The sequence below is a fragment of the Rhinichthys klamathensis genome, unplaced genomic scaffold (assembly GCF_029890125.1).
Source record: "Rhinichthys klamathensis goyatoka isolate OS25496 unplaced genomic scaffold, OSU_Roscu_1.1 h1tg000206l_1, whole genome shotgun sequence".
In the NCBI taxonomy this organism is placed as follows: Eukaryota; Metazoa; Chordata; class Actinopteri; order Cypriniformes; family Leuciscidae; genus Rhinichthys; species Rhinichthys klamathensis.
In genome coordinates, this window is record NW_026606731.1 from 2,024,346 (window position 1) to 2,045,658 (window position 21,313).

Consider the following 21,313-nt stretch of genomic DNA (forward strand, 5'->3'; position numbering starts at 1 on the left):
TTACCCTGGAAAACACGATAATTGGATTGCAGATGCGTCAACAGTTGGTGTATCTGACTGAAGGCCTTTGCGTTTCTTTCCACTGCTCTTTTCTGGGCTTGGTCGAGGTCTTTTAGCCTTTTGCTTTCCTTTCCCAACAGTTGTAGAGGCTGCTCCAGCAGATAACTTTGAGGATTGTTGCTGATGTGGGGGTCGAGAGATGGGAGAGGTTCGTGAGCTCTGAGTGAGGACGCCAACGACATGACCTTTGTTCAGTTCTTGAGCGATTAGATTAGGGGCAAGAGCAACTTGACCAGCTGAACTGACATTTGGGTCAAGGGTTTGATCTGCCAAGACTCCTTTCTCCACCTGCTGGTTGACAGACATACTAATGCTTTGGTTTGGGGGAAAAACACAGATGCTACTTGCAATGGACGTCTGGGCAGGATTAGTAAGATGAGACATCATTGGGGTTCCTGAATGAAGAACCATCTGTTGCTCTGGAAGGCTCAGGTTGTGAGGGTTGATAAGGAGGTTACCTATAGGTCCTGTGATCTCAGTTGAGCTAATGAGGCCTGGGGCGCTCAGCGATACAGAGCTTGCTCCTAAAAAGTTTCCAGGTGCACTGGAAGGCACAGACACTACATTTAAAACGGACTGACTTGGGTTGAGCCCTGACACAGTACATGGGAGCAGGTGAGTTGAGGAATCATGTCCCAATATGCCAGGCTGAGTTGTGGTTGAAATAGGCATGGGCTGTGGAAGGAGAGTAGGCTCCAAGTACATTACCCCTTGCTTTGGGCGTTTTATGATGTTAGGAATTTTTCTATGAGGTGTGGCAGTTGCAGTTATAGTCCCTAGTTCCATCAGGCCTGTCTGAGCAGGGATTCCTGCAGCAATTTGTGAAGGTGACAAGTTTATTATCATATTGGGCCCAACATCAGAAGGAACAAGTGTGGGTTGAGTCTTTGGACGCGCCTGTTTCTTGCTCTTATGACTCTGAAGACGAGAAATTAGGCGTTTCTTGCCATGTCCAGAGGGGAGCATAGTCGGAGCTGGGGTGATGGAGGAAGCACTAGATACCATAGCAACACTAGGGGCATGATCATGCCTATGTCCTGCTTCTGTCACACCAATATGGGGATCATGGGAGGTGACTCCTATGATGAGGCCTGATGTGGTGCTAGGAATGACTGGCTGGAAACCAGTATGAGAGGTGCCTGTGAATGCATGGATTTGTGGGTGATGAGGTACAGGCACTAAACCTTTGCCGCCAGCAGGAAAAATGGACTGAGAGGTGGAGATGCTACCACTGAGGCCTGTCAACACAGGGGCACTAGTGTTCATGACACCTGTTGCACTAACAGATGGTGCAATCTGGATCTTTTGGGGTACACCATTGGGAAGGGTTTGCAATACATAGAGTGGCTGCAGATGCTGGTTTAACACTATCAGTTTCTCTGGGCCAGGCTTCAATTGAGAGGCGGTAGCTTGAACAGCAGAGCTTGCAATTGGAGTGGGACCTGAGCTAACAGTGGCAGCAGGGATGAACTTCTGACTTTGGAGAGGCAAGGTGGGTGAGCTGGAAAGACCTGGTGTGCTAGTAGTTCTCGTCAGATCTCGGTTTCCAGTCTCTCCCACAGGTTCTACTCCAGGACTTGTGATATGGTCACCATCGATGCGAGCAGGAATGAAGTGTTCTGGGGTCATGTGACCATCCGGAACCTGGGAATCAGTACATCTGTCCTGTGGGCTTTTGTTGGATACAGTGGACCCTGTTCTCTGTTTCTTCCCACTTTTCTCAACTCCCGATTCCTCTGTGGCCAGAGCCAACATAGTGCGGTCGGAGGTCTCTGAGATCAATGAGCCATGATTTTGATTATTTACTGTGGGACTTCGGGTTGTTAACACAGAGAGGTCTGAGGGCAGCTCAAGAGGAAGAGCATATGACTCCTCTACAGCAATGGAGGTGTTCACCCCACTCTCACCAGGTTCAGCACTGGCCAGTGGCTGAGTGAAATCTTCAAAAAGCATGTCCTTTCTTTGGTTAACATCCACCCCATAACTCTCATCTAAAGAGAATGGTTCAGCAGAAGGAGCTTCTGTCTGCTGTCCCAAAGACTGCATTGAAGGAGTATTGAGCACAAACTCCATAATATCAGAAGGCAGGATGTTACCACAGTCATCACTGTTGTTGTTATCAGAGTCAGACTTGAGGAGATCCGTGGTGAGTGACAACTGAGTTTCAAGGGGGTCTTGTCCTTGTGTTTTCACACTCCCTAATGGAGGACAGTTATCCTTCTGATTTTTACGACCTTCACGACTGTTACCACTTGTGTTATTTTCTGCCTCCTTCCCTGAGTCAATGCTTGATTTTTCTGTCCTGCTTTCTCTACCCTTCCTTTTTGTTGAGCTTTTGTGTGTGGACGAAGTAGTAGCTGTGGTTGTGCTGCTAGTGCTTATACTAACGTCACTCTCAGAACCATCGTCCACACCATCCAGCTGGCCAATTTGTTGCAGCTCCAAATTCTTGGTAGCTGTTGATACCTCATCACTATCATCTTCATGCTCCTTTGCCTGGTCCCTCAAGAACCTGTGGATCTGCGACCCTCTTCCCAAACACTGATCAATACCTGCAATAGACGGAAGACCAGAGTTGGGGTTTATTATGGTGCGTGTGAAGTTGTAATAATACGTGTCCTTATTTGAACCAATTCCTCCTTCTTCGTCTTCTCCACTGTCTGCTGAAGATGATGTGCTCATATCATCTGCCCCATCGACTTGTCCTTCAGCTGAACGCTTGCTGCTCCCAGTCCGCTTCTTCATGGAGATTTCACCACTTCTGTAGAAGGGTATGTCTTCTTCACCATACGACCGGACACCGTAGAAAGGGGTTAGCCCAAAGAACATGTTCGATCGAGCACGAGCACTCCGCCTTGGGTATCTGCGTTTTGCTGAACCTGCCGAACCATCACTATCCTCCTCGTGGTGCTTATCGATGCTGCCTTCGTCCTCTAAATTATTGTCCTCCCCATCATCAGCACACTGGTGATCCAACAGATGCTCCTCAGGATCATCCGGGTGGATGTGGCTGTCTGATTCAGAGCTTTCAGAACTTGCAGATGGGGAGAAAACCACTGCTCTGGACCTTCTTTGGGGGCCCTGGTTGGTAGGGGTAACAGAAGTGTAAGTGTTTGTGTTAGGGGATATGCTGACAGCTTTGGTACCATTAGGATCCATTTTCTGAGACAATATAGGCAGCCTCTCAGTTTGTTTCTTCACCACTGGAGTAACCTCTTTGCTTGATTTAGGGTGTACTTGTTGTGGTCTAATACCTTTCTCACCTCCTGCTTTCGGCTGAATAGCATCCACGGCTGAACTATGCTTTTTCTCGAAGCTAAATCTCTCTTTGGACTTTAATGGTTTCTCCACTTCCTTCTGATCCAATTTATTAACTTCCACTGTACCAGATCCCGTGTTGCTGCTCAGTGTGGTGTCTTTATTGCTAATGTTGTGAGGAGGTGGACACTGACCTTGTGTTTTGACATTACCGCTTTTAGAGTTACTGTTGAGAACTTGGTTTCGGTTCTGAGGAGTCTCTTTTTTTTCTTTTGAAACATCCCTGCTCACATTCATTTTGACTTTGGAGTGTTTTTCTTTGGTGCTAGAGGTTCCATGACTAACAGTGACGGCAGCTCTTGCCTGGAAGCCACGCTTTATTTCTTCCTCTCCCAACTTGGTACCAGACGACCAGAGAGGCTTCATTGCCGCTGCTGCAGCTGGGCCAGACGCATAGTCATGAGACTTCCTACTCCCACTTTTGCTGTAAACCGATTGCAGAGACCCAGTCTTTCCTGAGTCTTTTGATGCAGCCATTGATGTCACATTTCCTTCCTTGATTGGATTAGCTTTGTCTTTTGGAAGAGTGGCGAGTGGATGACTGGACATAAAAGTGGCTCCAGCTGGTAGGTCAGTATCTTTTGCCGCTTGTTTCCCTTTCTCGGTTTTTAAACTGCCACTTCCTCTCTGATGTCCTGTCAAAACTGCAGTTCCGAGAGGTGGTGACACTTGATTTACGCTAGCTGGTTGCGATGACTTCAAACTCTCAACATCAGACTGCTTTTTGGATGCCTCTCTACTACCATCTATTCTTTCAATGAAACCAAAACCGATTCGACGCTGTGCTCCGCAGTTTACAGAATTTGCCTCTCGATTGTGAGATTTCTCTCCAGATGGTACTCTTCCTTTCTCTGTGTCCCTGGGTAAAGGTACCTTAGAGGTTGACGACAGGGAAGGGGCAGATGAATTGCCTGTCTGACTGGATACTGTGCCTCCCTGTGGCGGGGAGAAAAGCTTTTGCCTAGGTTGTTGAGTGGAGATGGAGGAAGTGCTGTGTCGACGAGATCCGATCCTTTGTAGACTGGAGTTCAGCAGAGGGTCCCCCACAGTCACAATCTCATGGGCTAAACTACTAAAACCATCTAAAGGGGAGAAAATACATTGAACAACATTATTTAAAAAAGTTTTTTTTTTGTTTTTTTTTAAAGGAGATAAAGCCATATAAATACTGTATATAGTAACTCGTACCTGGGGAGGGAAGTGGTCTGGTTGAGGGAGAACGATTACATGGTGGGTAGCTGGGGTGTCTGTTCCTAAGATAAACCCTTTGTTTTGGTGTGGAAGGCACATTTGATGGTTTTATGGAATCTGTGGGTCCAGGCAAAGCAGCATCTACTTCAGCTGAAATGTTTAATAATGATCAGTTTTTAAAACGCCAACAAAATGACTCAGAGGACTATAATAAATCTAAATCTACTTACATGAAACAGGTGGAGGACTATGAGCAACTGTGTGGTTCTCCTCTTGAGCTACTGTGTTGTTATTGATAGTTTCGGTCATAGTGGGGCGGCACACTAAAATTCTACATTTATAAACGCATCGCTTACGGGCATCTAGAGTGCTCCAGTAGACCCTTGAGCATCTGTGTAAATAGATCAAATGGTCATTTCATTTTATATCTTATGTTTACTGAAATACAACACTGTTTACTGAAATACAACACTGTAATTTCAAAGACTTACTGGTATCCCACAGGAAACAGCTTCCTCTCACAATCTGACAGTTCAGTTAGCATACCCAGACAGTCAATGGTCATAGACCCTGACCAAAACAAAAGTGACATTTAATTTTGATGTAGAGTGCTTTGTTTATTAGTTATCAATAGCAAGCACCGTGCAAAGACATACATACCTATCATCATGTGGATATTATCTGGTTCAAGCCCATTAACAAATTTTTTTCTCAGACTGATTCCCTCAAAGTCCACAACGACCCTCCGAGTCACTTCAAAGCCAGACTCTGGCACCGCCTTTAAAAAAGGTTTATTATTTATAATAAATTCAAGAAATTCACAACAAATATACAAAAACATAACTTGCTTACTGATGCATGATTCCTTACCTCGCCCTTTATAAGATCTCTGTGATGCTGACAGTAAACCTTCTTGTCCTCTAAAAAGGCACACTGCTTCTGACGTGCACACATGAAATGGTAGTTGTTGGTACAGGAGGTCAGACAACAACTCACCGTAGCTCCGGGTTTGTGACAATTCTCACATTGCTAAAAAAAAAAAGAAGCATAATGCAATCTGTTTTTGGGTGGGGAAAGATTTTTTGCCTTTAGCCTTTTTAGTAGGCTTATTCGGTAACAAAAATAATTACATAAATGTGTATTATGGCACTGTAACTCAATCTAAGCCATGTGTCGTGTTTGTTAATCGTGTACCAGCTGTTTGCCTCGGCTGACTGCCATGTGGACATTTTTGAGAGCACCGTCAACATCCTCAAACACCTCTGCTGACCACAGTGCACAGTTCACATGGGCCCACTCATTCTGGCCAATATAAAGCAGTCTCCCACAGTCCTAGAAAACAGATTACCCAAAGTCTTACAAATCAAAATTAAAATACAGTATAATTAAAAATCCATATCTATACATGCTAATGTATTCTTTTTGGTTGGTGATTACTCACGTTTGTGTTCTCATCTCCATAATTCAGACAAAGCGCACACTGTCTATTGTCACCAACACCAGGAGGAGGGGGAATCACAGGGCTGTCTTCAGGGCTGTGGTCTGAAATCAAAAGAAATATTCATGTTACTTATCAACAATCACTTTAACTTTGTTTGAACTGAAAAATAATCAGAATAAAGTTATTTGTCTCCTAATAGTATGTACAAGTAGTTCCTTTACATGTTAGTTTTTATTGTGCTTTAAAGCAACTTTCTCACCATGGATAAGCATGGGTGGAGGAGGAGGTGGTGTGGGGGCCATCAGGGAGTTGGGTTCTCCTGGGGCTTTAGGATGGGGAGCTGGGATGATCTTTTTCATGAGCACAGGCTGCTCAGCCCTAGCTATCTCCTCCCTCTCCTGCCACTGGGCATAGTTGTGATCCAAAGAAGGGGGCAGAACAGCATTGGGAAGCAGTCCACTACTGCAAAGATACAACACTGTCTTGTTAGTCATGTCTTTGTTACACAACATTGTTTAATTACCTAACATATGAACAAAATATGTTTATACAGTAGTACCATTTAAAATGTTTCAATGTCATAACTATACGCTAAATTGCCTAGGTGCTCAACGGCAGTGAGGGGAGGAAAGTATGCAATAGAAAAAAAAAAGCGGCAAAGGCCAAATCACAATAAATAAATAAAAAGACTAAAGGTGGATAGCATAATTGCGAAATGAAATAATATAAACATTGTTCTCTTTAAAGACATTATTCAAAATCAGGCATGCGCACGCGCGCGCACACACACACACACACTTTGCACTCTTAATAATTAATGGTCACAAATGAACTATACAAACATGCAAACCAAATGCCAACCACAAGACTTGTCAAAGCACCCATGTGAAATGTGACACTGCCTGTCAACCTCAAACAATGGAACTAGACCATACAGGCTGCATTCCCTATGGAAAGGTGATATTTCTGCTCTAGAAGAGAGCAAAGAATAGACAGACACTCGAAGGTGAGGTTGTTTTCGATGCTCATATACTTGCTTAACTGGTCCCACTATTCACCATCAAACTAAACATAGTTTTCCTGAATTTAGTTCTGAAAATTGTTTCTGATCAAAGAATTTAAATATGATGATTCAAAGTCAAAATGTAGAATCAAACAAATTGAAACAAATCATTAGATGCATGGGAAAGACTCACTTAGAAGAGACTTTGCACGTCTCCCAGAATTTGGACTCCTTCACCTTGTACCATGGAAAAATCCGGTCCATTTGCTGTAACAAATAACAGTGACATCAGAAACAATAATGAAGGACTGCAAGATGTTCCATTGTCAGAATTGTGTCCACCAGCTTTTCCTCACCAGGATAAAAAAAGACTTGAGCATGCTGTTGGCTTTCCTGCTCTCTAGCTGACCTCCGTCTGAATTGAAGGCTGTCTGGATGATTTTCACAATGTCATCACTGAACTCCAGCTGAAAGAGAGGAGCAGAAATTGACACCTGGCCTTCACATGTATTTGACCGGTATATGAACCCTGCTGCATTAGAGGCTCAAAAGGCAGCAGGTAATCTTTCAAATAAGAACAGAAAGATAAAAGCTTTTTGCTTTAAAGTGTTTCAAAAAGGACATCTTTTTAAACTCTTACCAATGATTTATAGCATCCAGAATCCATTTTCTTCTCCACAGACTCCAAATCGAGAGGCGAATCATTTGGTGGAGAGACCTCCGTCAGCACAGGGGGGTCAGGGCCCTCTGGGGAACGGCGTGAGGGAAGGCTCTCTTCTGTCTCTGGGTTCAACTCAGGTGGCTTCATAACCGCCTGAGACAAAGAAAGAAGATAGTGCTAAGTTTGGTGGTGAAATATAGCTGGTGAGAACTTCTAGGATTGGAGATGGCAATTCACCTGTCTGTAGCGAAGCAAGTGTGTGGATGTACGGGAGTTGAGCAGGGAGGTGAGAACTTGCCGCATGGATTTCTGAATTTCTTTCTCTAAGACGGCCCGCCACTCAGCGGGATGGGGCTCAGTGCAGTTTGTGCAGGTGTAGACCACACTCTCAGGCAGGTTAGACAAGAGCTCATACATATCATCTAAATATATAAAGGGAAAGATTACCTATATAGTGGTGTATTACAGATATACCACAAAATCTAGAATGCTACCTTCTTTAATAACCATAGCCATGTTAGAACTGATCAGATCTTAACTAAATACTTACACTACCATAAGACTAAGACTGTTAAATGTTTTTGAAAGAAGTCTCCTTAAGGCTGCATTTATTTGACCAAAACTATAGTAAAAACAGTAATCTTGTGAGAAATTTTCAATAGCTTTTCAACCATTTAAACAGGCCTATATTTTAACATGCAATTTATTCCTGTGATGTTAAAGCTGAATCAACAACTTTTATTAGTTTAATGTCATGGTGTAATGCCACAAGACAGATAAGAGATGTTGAGAATAACAGATAATTCACCGGTTAAACTTTCACATTTGGCATGGACCCAGCAATCACACTTCCTGCACTTCATCATTTTGCTATCACAGTCATCGTCATCATAGCACTTATTACAGAGTGGGCAGAAGTTGCCTGGGAGAAGAAAAACATTGATTACATAGTTAAGTGATAGTTTAGAAACATACAATAAACATCCAGGATGTATAGCACTGACCTTTAGCTAAGAGTTTGGCACAGTCATGACACAAAGAGAAATCATGTGACCACTGGGCATCCCAGGCCTTCCCTGGTTTGGTGGCTCCACAACTCTTGCAGCACACACACTTGGTGCAAATCTGTGGCAGAAGGAAAAATAATTATGGGAGAATGTAGCAAAAATATAACAGATGTTACAGACATCTAGGATTGAGAGTGTGTAAGTACCCAGACTCTTTTCTTCTTGGTGGGTCTGGTAGGGTGGTTGGGTCCCAGGCACTCAGGGTGATAGCTGTTTCGGCACTTGTCACACTCCAGTAGCTGCTAGATGATGGAAAGGATACAATTTTTAGTTCTGATTCCATCTAGGTATTAAGCGTTAGTCATTTCTAAAGGTTTTGGGAGTGTCTAGGGGCTTTTAAAGAGAAATAACTCAAACTTGGAAGTTGCTTAGTCGGTTATTACATTTATCGAAAGGAAATGATAATTCCAGTGAAATGACATGTATTTTTTACTTTTCATAAGAAGGTATTTTTCCATTAGAAAATACCAAATGAGGACATTCATCGTTAAAACGAGCAGACTCATGCTTTGAGAATTCAACTTTTTTTATTCAGCTTTAACCATTACATCAGAATGTTACAACATTTTAGATCTGATGGTCATAACGTAGCATTGTGTGAAATAAACTCTAAGAATAATATCAATCGGTCTCATACTGGTTACAGTAGTGTGTTATTTTTTTTCCCATTACATCTGGAGGTTTTAAAACTTTCCTCCCTCTGTTCCAGAAGTGTCTTCTTTTAAAAATCCCTTCTATTGATATTGGAAGCACTTTATTATTCCCATGATCAGAGACACTGAAATACTAAATTTTGTACTTCAGGATAAAGCTTTGAAACACAAATACCTGCCATTGAGTTACTTGCAAAGTAATTCTTCTATTAGTCTCCCTTATTTAAATTTGACCTTTTTTGTAATGCATTTCTGGAGACATTTCTGGATTATAAAGCATCTCTGATCTACAGTGAGGAAAATAAGTATTTGAACACCCTGCTATTTTGCAAGTTCTCCCACTTAGAAATCATGGAGGGGTCTGAAATTGTCATCGTAGGTGCATGTCCACTGTGAGAGACATAATCTAAAAAAAATATCCAGAAATCACAATATGATTTTTTAAAGTATTTATTTGTATGATACAGCTGCAAATAAGTATTTGAACACCTGTCTATCAGCTAGAATTCTGACCCTCAAAGAATTGATAGTCTGCCTTTAAAATGTCCACCTCCACTCCATTTATTATCCTAAATTAGATGCCCTGTTTGAGGTCGTTAGCTGCATAAAGACACCTGTCCACCCCATACAATCAGTAAGAATCCAACTACTAACATGGCCAAGACCAAAGAGCTGTCTAAAGACACTAGAGACAAAATTGTACACCTCCACAAGGCTGGAAAGGGCTACGGGGAAATTGCCAAGCAGCTTGGTGAAAAAAGGTCCACTGTTGGAGCAATAATTAGAAAATGGAAGAAGCTAAACATGACTGCAAATCTCCCTCGGACTGGGGCTCCATGCAAGATCTCACCTCGTGGGGTCTCAATGATCCTAAGAAAGGTGAGAAATCAGCCCAGAACTACACGGCAGAAGCTGGTCAATGACCTGAAAAGAGCTGGGACCACCGTTTCCAAGGTTACTGTTGGTAATACACTAAGGCCCCATCCACACTACTGCGTTTTAGTTTAGAAACGGAGAATTAAAACGAATACGATCTCCGTCCACACCAGCGTTTTAGCTGCGTATTAGAATTGATCTCCGTCCACATTAAAACGACTGAAAACGCGGATCACGTGACCATTCACCAACACTGGGCATGCGCGTGCCGGTGTAAACACAACTTCATTGATAAAATTATCCCACCATGCTCTGGGTTAACCACAAACCGACGCTCCGTACGGTCAACGCCGCCGCTGCACACGGGGAATTGTCACAGATCGCTCGAATAATAGCTTCACTCCGGCGCATGTAGGCAGTTATAGCGTTGTAAAATGCAGAATTTACTTGTACAACAGCTGCTAGCAAAGATATAGGCTACGCCATGACTGATGACACCCAATCATAGAGCCGAGCGTGAGCCTCTACTACGTCATCGTTTCTAAAGTCCTCCGTTTTGACCCGTCTACACTAAAACGCCCTCCGGAGAATCAAAACGAAAAACGGGTCGGCAGCGTTTCTAAACTTCTCCGTTTTGGGTCTCCGTTTTTTCCGTTTTAGTGTGGACGGGAGGTGCAAACGTAGCAAAAGGTCTCCGTTTTTAAACGAAAACGCAGTAGTGTGGACGGGGCCTAAGACGTTATGGTTTGAAATCATGCATGGCACGGAAGGTTCCCCTGCTTAAACCAGCACATATCAAGTCCCGTCTTAAGTTTGCCAAGGACCATTTGGATGATCCAGAGGAGTCATGGGAGAAAGTCATGTGGTCAGATGAGACCAAAAAATAACTTTTTGGTCATAATTCCACTCGCCGTGTTTGGAGGAAGAAGAATGATGAGTACCATCCCAAAAACACCATCCCTACTGTGAAGCATGGGGGTGGTAGCATCATGCTTTGGGGGTGTTTTTCTGCACATGGGACAGGGCGACTGCACTGTATTAAGGAGAGGATGACTGGGGCCATGTATTGCGAGATTTTGGGGAACAACCTCCTTCCCTCAGTTAGAGCATTGAAGATGGGTCGAGGCTGGGTCTTCCAACATGACAATGACCCGAAGCACACAGCCAGGATAACCAAGGAGTGGCTCTGTAAGAAGCATATCAAGGTTCTGGCGTGGCCTAGCCAGTCTCCAGACCTAAACCCAATAGAGAATCTTTGGGGGGAGCTCAAACTCCGTGTTTCTCATTGACAGCCCAGAAACCTGACTGATCTAGAGAAGATCTGTGTGGAGGAGTGGGCCAAAATCCCTCCTGCAGTGTGTGCAAACCTGGTGAAAAACTACAGGAAACATTTGACCTCTGTAATTGCAAACAAAGGCTACTGTACCAAATATTATCATTAATTTTCTCAGGTGTTCAAATACTTATTTGCAGTATTTGTATCATACAAATAAATAGTTAAAAAATCATACATTGTGATTTCTGGATTTTTTTTTAGATTATGTCTCTCACAGTGGACATGCACCTACGATGACAATTTCAGACCCTACGAGGACAATTTCAGACCCCTCCATGATTTCTAAGTGGGAGAACTTGCAAAATAGCATGGTGTTCTAATACTTATTTTCCTCACTGTATATCGTGACAAATGTAAATGAATAGAAAGTCTTACTTTTGTTTTCTGATACTTCCGACCACAGACATGGCAAAAGCGGCATCGACGACAACACCAGTTCTCCCACTGTTCCTCATGGGGGCGTTCTGTCTCCCCCAAGCAAAAGAGGTGGAAGGGTTCACAGCACACCTGGCAGAAAACAAACTGAAGAAAACAAACCATAAGAACACATCTCATATTTATTTTTTGCCTTCAATTCATAAGACAGGAATTACAAACAAAAGACAGCCCACCTCTACATTACCGCTGCTGGCACAAAGAAAGCACACCACCGGCGGGGTGATTGGCACAGAGGTGAGAATGCTGAGCCCACCCATCTCCCACACATTCTCAATGTCATAGTCCTCCTTGAAATCAACTCTGATTCGATGCACTCCATCGCAGGGCGCTTTCTGCTTGGCGGTGCCCCCAGGCGAAGGAGTGCTCTGGGAGTTTAAAGTACTGCTGTCTAGTTTGGGTATCTGTTTCTCCTGTAAACAATGCCATTTATATTACATTGGGGCATATGCAAGACGCTTTTACCAAAAGTGACTTAGTGTATTCAAGGTGCATTTTGTCAGTATGTGCATCCCCTGGGAATTTAACCTGTGACCTTGGCATCATTTGTGACCCGTGCTGGCAAAACGAGTCACAATAAGCAAATTTTTAAAAATGAGTTAAGTTATTTTCACACCCTCTACCTTCAAATGAAGTATGATTAGTTGGAATCAGACAAAAAATGACTGAGCTTCACCTGTTTGACGTCGATAGAGTCATTTGAGAAAAATCGAGTCAACGTTTTCCGAAGGTTCCAGGACAAAAATCACCTAGCAACCATATCTTAAAATCCCTGGTAATAACACCAAATTTGGCACACACCAAGTCAAAACCACATATTTATCTATAGGAAAAAATATATATATATATTCAACATTTTTTCCCATGATAACCACAATTGTTTTATTAACATTAAAGAAACAGACAGCTTATATATTAAAACCTTCTTATGGCAGGGATCTAAAATAATGTTACACATCAGATGTTTTTCCCCAACAGTTAACCAAACGTTCACATAAGACATAACAGATAATGTTTGTGTGAATCAAGACAGATTTTTTGAAATACTGTAATTGTGTATGTGTGTATATCGGGACCACGCGTTGTCTGAGGCGTCTTTGTGCGCACGCGTCGGATCTGTCAGTCAGCGCGAGTAAGATCGTTTTTCATGGACAAAGGAAAGGTACTCCTCTCAGAAAACATACAAATAAAGATACTTTTAGATGCTATTTGGAGCACTGGGATCGCTACACGAGGGATTATTGAACTACTATTTGTGAAAACCTCAAAATCAACATTTTTCACTAGTTTTGCCTGTAGCTCGAAATAATCCCGTGCGCATTCTGACTCCTTTTGCCAGCACGGGTCACATTTGTGCTATGAATCTGAATCTCAGGATTATCAACATCACAAAGAAAATTAACCACTCTTCATAGGGGGAAGAGGTAAGAGACAAAACTGTTTTCGTAAAGTTAACATGTACAGTTTATGACATAAAAAAAGAATACAAATCTGCCTGCAAGATCTGCTTACCTTATCTTTTGGTTTAGGCTTGAGTGGTTGAACACATCGAGAGATCTGTTTCTTTAGCTTTGCTTCGGATGCTAAAAGATGACATGACCATAAAACAAAAACATTAAGGCCATGTTAAGCCAGGGGTGTCCAATCCTGCTCATAGAAGGCCATCTTCCTGCAAAATTTAGCTACAACAGACCAGCCTGGAAATTTCTGGTGATCCAGCCAGACCTTGATTAGCTGATGCAGGTGTGTTTAATTATTTCTGGAGCTAAACGCAGATGGAAGGTGACCCTCCAGGAGCAGGAATGGACACCCTCTGTGTTAAGTTAGCAACAGTAAATATCCTCATCTCTTTACCTGTGTCTGCTGCAGAGCTGGGTTGACTTTGTTGCTGAGATTTCTTCTTGGGCTCAGTGGGCTGGGACTTTGCAAGACCTTCCTTTTTTGCTGGCATTTGGCTTTGCTGCTGCAAGGACTGTGCTGGTGGGGAAGATGGGGCAGCGTGCAGGGAGGTGGGTGAAAAACTGGGCTGCTGCTTCCGTTCCTTTCTAAAGGCTGAGCTTAAAGGGGTCTGAGATTGCTTGGGGTCGTCAGAAGCACTAGAGAGCAGAAGGTCCTTTGGGGAGGAAGCTGGTGAAGATGGTGATGAAGGTTGCGTCTGCTTTTGTTTGTCCTCTCCCTGTGCAGGTGGTGGAGTTTCACTTTTCTTATGGGGAGGGTCATCCTTTTGAGGGGGGCCTGGCTTGGGGCTTGATTCAGAACACTGGGATTTGTGATGGGATTCCTTTTTTTCAGTCAATTTATTCCTCCTCTTGTCCTTTTTACCTGAAGTCAATGCAAACAGACAATTAATTGAAATATAAGAGCATCTCTGGCTTATAATAAGGTATTCTGAGAAAACGGACCTTTTGCCTGCTTCTGAAGAAACTTTGACGGCATCCACTGCAAGTTCTGACACTTCCGTACTCTGTGATGACAAACACAAATGTTTACAGGCAATTTTAGGGTGCAAAGGTTCAGAAACCCACAATTGACTATTTATAACAAAATTTCACACTCACTTGCAACACTGCTTTTTAATATTGCGCCCCCCAAATTTGGGCTTATCCAGGCAGTTGGTGCAGACCCCACAGTCATTTGGGACTTGGCAGCCTGGACACTGCCCGCAGCGTCGAGAGCGCCGGCCCTTTCTGGGTGGGGCCTCATGGACCATTTTCTGCCTCGTTACTGGCTTAATAGGAGGTGTGGGTGGCTCCGCCTCCTCTGATCCCGCCACTGATGATTTGTCTATTCATATTCAAGTATACCATTAAAGATTTAAAAACTGTCACTTTTTTTCAACAAAATCAAACTAGTTCTAAGATGTTTTCTCACCATCATTTCCCATGGAAGACAAGATCTTTTCTCTCTCCTCCCATGGCAAGGCACTAAGGGTAGGCATATCATCTGGGAACACAGCACGATTGCGACCCAGAGCTACAGCTGCACGACGACACACATGCTTAATGCGTGGACCACGGACTGACGTCTCAGAGGAGTCACTCTCTTGACCCTGAACAGGACAAACAAATGGAAATGGCCTTTTGTGCATTTAGGAAAAACAACCTAGGAACATTTTCCAAAAAAAAGGGGACAACAAAAGACAGGACATACCGGTAATTTGGGTTGATCTGCAGGTTGTAAATCTCTCTTCTCTAACTTATTGAGCTGAGCTTTAGCTTTTTTCAGCAGTCCTGCAACGCGCCTGTCTGTGACTGGCTGTTTCTCAGCACGAGCTAACACGGAGCCCAGAGATGTGGTTGCAGGGGGTTTTCCCATCTGTCCCGCTTGGGTAAGAGCACTCAATTTCTCCTTGTCTTTCTCCCTCTCTACTCCCTCCGCTTCAATAATCTTCTCTGAAGGTCTGCCTTTTTTGGCCAGACGACCCTTGGATGACAAGGCCCCAACAGGTTGAACTGCTGCAGAGTCGCTTGGGGAGGCCTCTGCACCAGACTCAACTGTGACTGACTTCTTTCGACCCGCTGTCCTTTTATGGGTGAGAGATTCTTCAATGTCCCTGGCCTCCACCGCAAATAGGCTGGATGTAGAATTGGGGGAAGTCTCTGATGGAAGGCTTTTCCCTCTTTTATCCCAGTCTTTCCTCACATCTCTTTTGTTTTCCTTTTCACGCTCTCTACTCTTCTCCATCTCCCTGTCCTTCTCCTTTGTACCTGTGTCTCTAGTAGCAGAAACACTCCGGTCCCTTCCTGCTTTTCCAGTACCCCCACCTGATCCTTGAGGACTGGGGGTAAAAAGAGGGAAGAGCTGTGAAGATGAAGCAGAACTCCCACTCACACCGAGACCTCCTGCTGCTCGCCGCCCATCGGAAACTCCGTGGCTCGTAAGACCAATAGAGCCTGAGGGGAAGCCGCTGAAAGAAGCTTGAGTTAAGGCACTGGCTGAAAGTGCACTAACTGCGACTCCAGGCAATGGGCTCGAATTTCCAGTCACGCTTATGGGAACAGAACTGCTAATCATGGATTGTTCAGAGGCCTTCCCTGTTTGAACTCCTGACTGACTGCTCCTGGTAGTCATTGAGTGTGAAGGTGACCTGGGTTGTCCACGTGAGAATCTAGACCCCTTTCTCTTTTTGTTTGACGTTGGTGAGACCTGAAGGGGAGACAGAGAGCCAGGGCTGCTCCCTGAGGAGGATGGGAGGGTGACAGACTCAAAGATGCGGGAATGAGCCGGACTCGGAGTGAAGAAAGGGGGACGTAGTAGTGGGCTGCGTTTTTGGTGTGGCGTTTCAATCCGTGATGAGGGATGCTGGTGGTGATTGTGGTGAGGATGATGATGCAGGGGGGAGAAAAGTCTGGTACCTGTCCCAGCAACGCCACCAGGTGCTGGGAATCCTCCTGGTGCAACGCCACCTCCACCAGGCCCTGGTGGCATGAGTCCCACATCTTCAGCAGTCAGTGGAGGAGGACGAAAGTTGTCGAAAGTGGGCTTGCGGATAAGGCCCTCCTTTGCATACTTGGCAGAGGAGAAGTACTTATTTTCTGCACATGACAAAGACGTCCAGCGGAAAGTGGGCTCTCGTAGTATGGAGCGACGCTTGTCATGAGAGCTGGAAAGTATTGGAGGGGTGGGCAGAAAAGGGGGAATGGAATGTGACATCATCCATGGAGAATGGGAGTGATGCTCAGATGCATTGGATGAAGCTGCCTGGGGAGGCTGAGAAGGGCTGAGAAGAGGAGGCGGTGGTGGGGAAGAGGACAACGATGCAGTGGAAGAGGCTTGTTGAGATCCAGCTTGTGAAACCCCTGGGGCTGGGCTGATGATGACCTGTTTCCTTCCACCAATCAGGCTGCCCCTACCACGTGCCACTAAAGCACCCCTCCGATGACTCTGAGCTTTACGACCCCGTCTGCTGTGCTCCATCAACACTACATGGTCTGGCTCCGGCTCTGACGGTGGTGAGGGTGGGTGCGAGGTGTGGTGCATGCTGGCCTCAGTCTCTCCCTGAGAGGCAGGGGAATGATCGCCCTCTTCCGAAAGGGCCTGGGTGCCCTCAGAGGCCTGGGAATCACAGGAGGAGTCATCAAGACTAGGGCTGCTGGAGCGAGACGACTCACCAGAAGAGAGCTGAGAGGAATGCTGCGAAACAGCGCTGGAGCCACAGGATGCAGCACTGCTACTGAAGCGCCCATTGCTAGTGCTATTGTTGCAGCTGCTAAGGAGACTAGCTGCAATGGCAGTGACACTGCCAGTTGGGACAGGAGGTGGTGGAGGAAGGAGAGAGTCAACAGCAGGGCCTGCCCCGGGTGTGGCAGTGGTTCCACTTGTGACGGGAGCAGTGGAAACCAGAACTGGGGAGGATGATGCTATGGGTTGAGGTGCTGGGGCAGATGCTGCTGTGTCCAATCGAGCAATTTTCATGTGTGTTGGTGGAGAACTGAAACTGCCTTCATCCTCGATAAACCGTTTTGGAGTCTTGATGATGCGCAAGGACACTGTGCTCACAACAGGCATGATAAACTGCCTTATGTTTGTTAGCTGCGTTCGCCTCCTGTGCTTCCCAACCTCAGGATTGGCAGTTCCCTGGGTGCCAATAGCTTCTTTTGCCAATAGTTTCTTTTTCTGGGCCCCTTTCTTTGCCCGCTGCAGCAGCTGCTTTGCAATAGTGGCATCAGTGCGTTTGGAGGGAGGGACGACCCGCACAGGTTTGATATGGCGAGGGCTTTGACGTAACCCTAACGGCCTCCCGAGTTTAGTTGGAGTCATTGGGTTGACTGTTGTAGAGGAGTCATGGGGATCTGGGCTAGTGCGTTCATCAGCAGGATGAGAAGCCCTTAGCTTAAGATCATGTGGAGAGCAGGCACCCAAATCTTGTTCCCGACGAACCCTGAATGCCTTATGTTTGGCAGTCCCAGATGCTATGGTAGACATCTCTAGGACCGAGGAGGCGTTAGCAGCCTGAGCAGCAGCGGCAGCAGCCTCAGCTTTGAGGCGCTCAGCAGAAGGCGGCCTTCCCCGTCTCCGTCTTTGCACACCAGGAACTGGGACACTCTTCTTCACAATGGCCTTCAGCTTAGACTTCAGAGGGCTCAGTTTGACATCCCGCAGTCTTTTTGGTTTGGACATCTTGGACTCTCGGCTTATTTTGAGAAGCTTAGCCTCAGAACCCTGATGGTGCCCAGACCCAAGCGGAGTTTGCCTTTTCTCCTTGTCTTCGTTCTCCACACCATCCTTGCGATGTGCAGGACTGGAGCTGCACTCCAATGCGGTGTCATTACCATCTTCAGGCAGTGCATGGCCACTCTGTTGCCAGCTCCTCTGGCTGGCAGAAGCAGGAGGGCGGCCTCTTTTTTTCTCTCCAGTGCCAGGAGGCCTCCCTGGTGGTCGTTTTACCTTCTCTGTAGGAGCTGTGGCGACAGGCAAAGGAGCTGCCTCAATACCAGTGCCAAACCTTTGTGCAGCTAGAGACCTAGGAGGACGTCCTCTGGGCTTCTTTTCCGGTGTAACTGGACCTGACAGAAAGAAAAGCACTCCATTAACAAGCACAACATTTCTTTACACTTAAATGCATCTCAACTACAATTGAGCAAAATAGCAAGTTAGACCATAGGAGGTTACAATAAATTTTTTTTTATTAAAATTATTTTACAACGCACACGATAAATTTTGTTATATTTAGATATTGCAATATAAAAATGCGACAATACGTATTGTTCATGTAAACAATATGATTTGCGATATAACGCTAGTTTTATCCAAGGCTCAGTTTATTCTATTTACTATTTTTTATGGTATAATTCACCAAAGAAATGTTAATTCTGACATCATATACTCACCCTGTTTCAAACCTGAAATATTTTCGTTCAACTTTTTTTTATGAAACCCAAGAAATTTGTATCCCTCCATTTAAAGTCAATTCCTCTAAAACTTAAGATCCAAAAAATGTCAAAGCCATCGTAAAAATAATCAATCGAGTGGTCTAATCCAAATCCAAGTCTTCTAAAGAGGCACAATGGCTTTAAATGATGAAAAGATTACAGCGCACATAGGGGTGTATCGTTACACCCCTAAAAAATACACACAATTAAGAGATGTAAGAGATAGTTTACCTATTGACGTCCTTCCTGGGCTGTGTATTCTTCTGTTGTCAGTGACTGTGGTAAAGCCTCCAAATTCCTCCTAAAGAAAAGAAAATTGAAAACAAAACAAAAAATATTCAATGACCTCCGTGGTTCAGGGTGTCAGTTTATGAGATTTAACCCGAAGAGATTTAGTTTTTTCTAAATTTGTGTCCACAAAACCAAAGTAGCTATTGTCTGAAGAGTCATTCAGTTTTCATGACTGAGAAAATGGCAAGAGACCACTCATTATGTTAGCATTGCAATTAAAATTTGAGCTTTCAGGGCTTGGGGCCTAATAATATAGAAATTTTAAATTATAAATATATAAAAAATTATATAATATCTATATTATTTGGTAAACTCTCTAGTTTGGTGTGCATATTTCATTCATTTGTTTAACCACCATTCGTTCAAAACAACATCTAGTGTAGTCTTAAAGGTGCTCTAAGCGATGTCACGCGTTTTTTAGGCCAAAACATTTTTTGTCACATACAGCAAACATCTCCTCACTATCCGCTGGCTGCCTGTCCCCTGAACACACTGTAAAGAAACGCGATCTCTGTAGACAGCCCATGCTTCACAAACAGCACCAAAAACAAACTGCAGCGACCCGCTCCACGAAACATAACAAACTGTTCCAGCCAATGACCGACAAGAAGGGTTTGGGGGGTTAGTGTGCAGAGGAGGAGGAGGGAGGGTCTAGCTAGCCTCCGTTTTGTTTGACAATAGTTCGAACGTCAACAAGAAGTGATGTCACCCAGGATCGCTTAGAGAACCTTTAACATGACCTTATAATAAAAATACAATAATCCATTTAATTAACCTGTCATCATCACCAATAGATCAAGCTCCATAACCTTAATGAATTAAGAGACAATTCCTCCGAATCCAGAAATCAGGTGCTAACTGTTTTGTGAGATTTGGTTGTACCCTAAATTAAACAAATTTTCAGCCTGGCATCCATTTGCCGGGTTGCCCAAAACAACAGACTATTAATCGATCAAAAGTAGACAAACCAACTTCTGTGTTTTTCCGACAACTTGAGAAAGTAACAAACACATCTGTGATGGCACCTCCTACTGAGATATGACTAGTTCAGCCAATTCCACTTAGGTATCCTTAGGAGATACTGTCGCTGGGCTGCATGACATCACTCACTGTTAGGACATCTGTTGCAATGGCCGTATCTCCTGACAACTGCTCCACCTCTGTCAATCAAACAGGCTAAGCTTTGCAGACGTCCTATGATAGGATTTAATAAAGCTCCAGGCTTTTATGATAGCACTGTGCTTATCTCACACCTGACATGAGGGATACAGAGAGGAATGCTGATTACATGGTCCATTTGGGCTCTTGCCTTTCTGGTCTAATTCTGTCACAACATTTTAGGTAAGCCATAATTCCAATTCCATTTTTGAGTCAACTTAAACGCTCCATATATCCCTTTAAGTCAGCTACATTTCCAACATTTATCAGATTTTTCAACAGGCTTACAGTGCAGATGATTACTGTAATTACTGTCTGCTCTGCAGCTGGGCACGCTGTGTTTTACGTTGTGATAAAACTGTCTCAGTCATTGAAGTGTCCTTGGTGTGAATTAAGTTGTACTCACAAGGACACACACTGAGAGAAAACTCATATGTACTCTAATTGTCTGTATGTGTAGAGGAAAGTTCTACAGATCAGACCATTTAAAAGGATTTTATGGGCCTAACTGAAACTGGGAGCACATCAAAAGGAATTCCCCGTTACTATGACTTCTAAAATAGAGACGAAAAAATATGTTTTGAAAATCAAGTAATCAAGACGTTAACTTAGGCAGCTCTGTATTTGAGAAAGGAAGGAATTTAAATCAGATGAGTTTTTGCATTAAAAAACAGCTAGATGGAGAGGAATTAAATGGGAAAAAGCAGTTTACAAGACACATTTTAAACCTGCTAGTTTCAACACTCATATAGAAATGGCCAAAACACGCCTATCTGCGCGTGTATGGCTGTAGCACTGGTGGTCTGAAGGGGATGAATTTACACACAACAGAAAGAGAAAAAACTACAGAAAATTAAATTAATATGGAAATTAATACATTTATTTAATAAATATGATTTCAACCAACCATCAGAGTAGAGTGTGCAAGTGATTGTAAAACGGCGATGCTGA

At 44.1% G+C, this 21,313-nt stretch overlaps 1 protein-coding gene across 2 annotated transcripts in view; it reads right to left on the reverse strand.

Annotated features, from left to right (window-relative positions):
• kmt2a (lysine (K)-specific methyltransferase 2A) overlaps positions 1-21,313 on the reverse strand; it is a 34,575-nt gene that overhangs the window by 6,326 nt on the left and 6,936 nt on the right. The window contains exons 2-26 of one of the 2 annotated variants that reach the window (XM_056263381.1): positions 19,145-19,214; positions 15,192-18,547; positions 14,913-15,090; positions 14,600-14,825; positions 14,444-14,505; positions 13,896-14,363; positions 13,554-13,624; positions 12,218-12,454; positions 11,982-12,128; positions 8,888-8,983; positions 8,679-8,799; positions 8,483-8,596; positions 7,912-8,096; positions 7,654-7,827; positions 7,370-7,480; positions 7,207-7,280; positions 6,270-6,472; positions 6,011-6,111; positions 5,764-5,901; positions 5,440-5,598; positions 5,230-5,347; positions 5,061-5,139; positions 4,800-4,960; positions 4,567-4,686; positions 5-4,460 (exon numbers count right to left, since the gene is read on the reverse strand). In XM_056263381.1, coding sequence (XP_056119356.1) covers positions 5-4,460; positions 4,567-4,686; positions 4,800-4,960; positions 5,061-5,139; positions 5,230-5,347; positions 5,440-5,598; positions 5,764-5,901; positions 6,011-6,111; positions 6,270-6,472; positions 7,207-7,280; positions 7,370-7,480; positions 7,654-7,827; positions 7,912-8,096; positions 8,483-8,596; positions 8,679-8,799; positions 8,888-8,983; positions 11,982-12,128; positions 12,218-12,454; positions 13,554-13,624; positions 13,896-14,363; positions 14,444-14,505; positions 14,600-14,825; positions 14,913-15,090; positions 15,192-18,547; positions 19,145-19,214 — 11,225 coding nt within the window. Of the gene's footprint in view, positions 1-4; positions 4,461-4,566; positions 4,720-4,799; positions 4,961-5,060; positions 5,140-5,229; positions 5,348-5,439; positions 5,599-5,763; positions 5,902-6,010; positions 6,112-6,269; positions 6,473-7,206; positions 7,281-7,369; positions 7,481-7,653; positions 7,828-7,911; positions 8,097-8,482; positions 8,597-8,678; positions 8,800-8,887; positions 8,984-11,981; positions 12,129-12,217; positions 12,455-13,553; positions 13,625-13,895; positions 14,364-14,443; positions 14,506-14,599; positions 14,826-14,912; positions 15,091-15,191; positions 18,548-19,144; positions 19,215-21,313 lie in introns of both variants that reach the window. The other variant, XM_056263380.1, reaches the window with a different exon arrangement.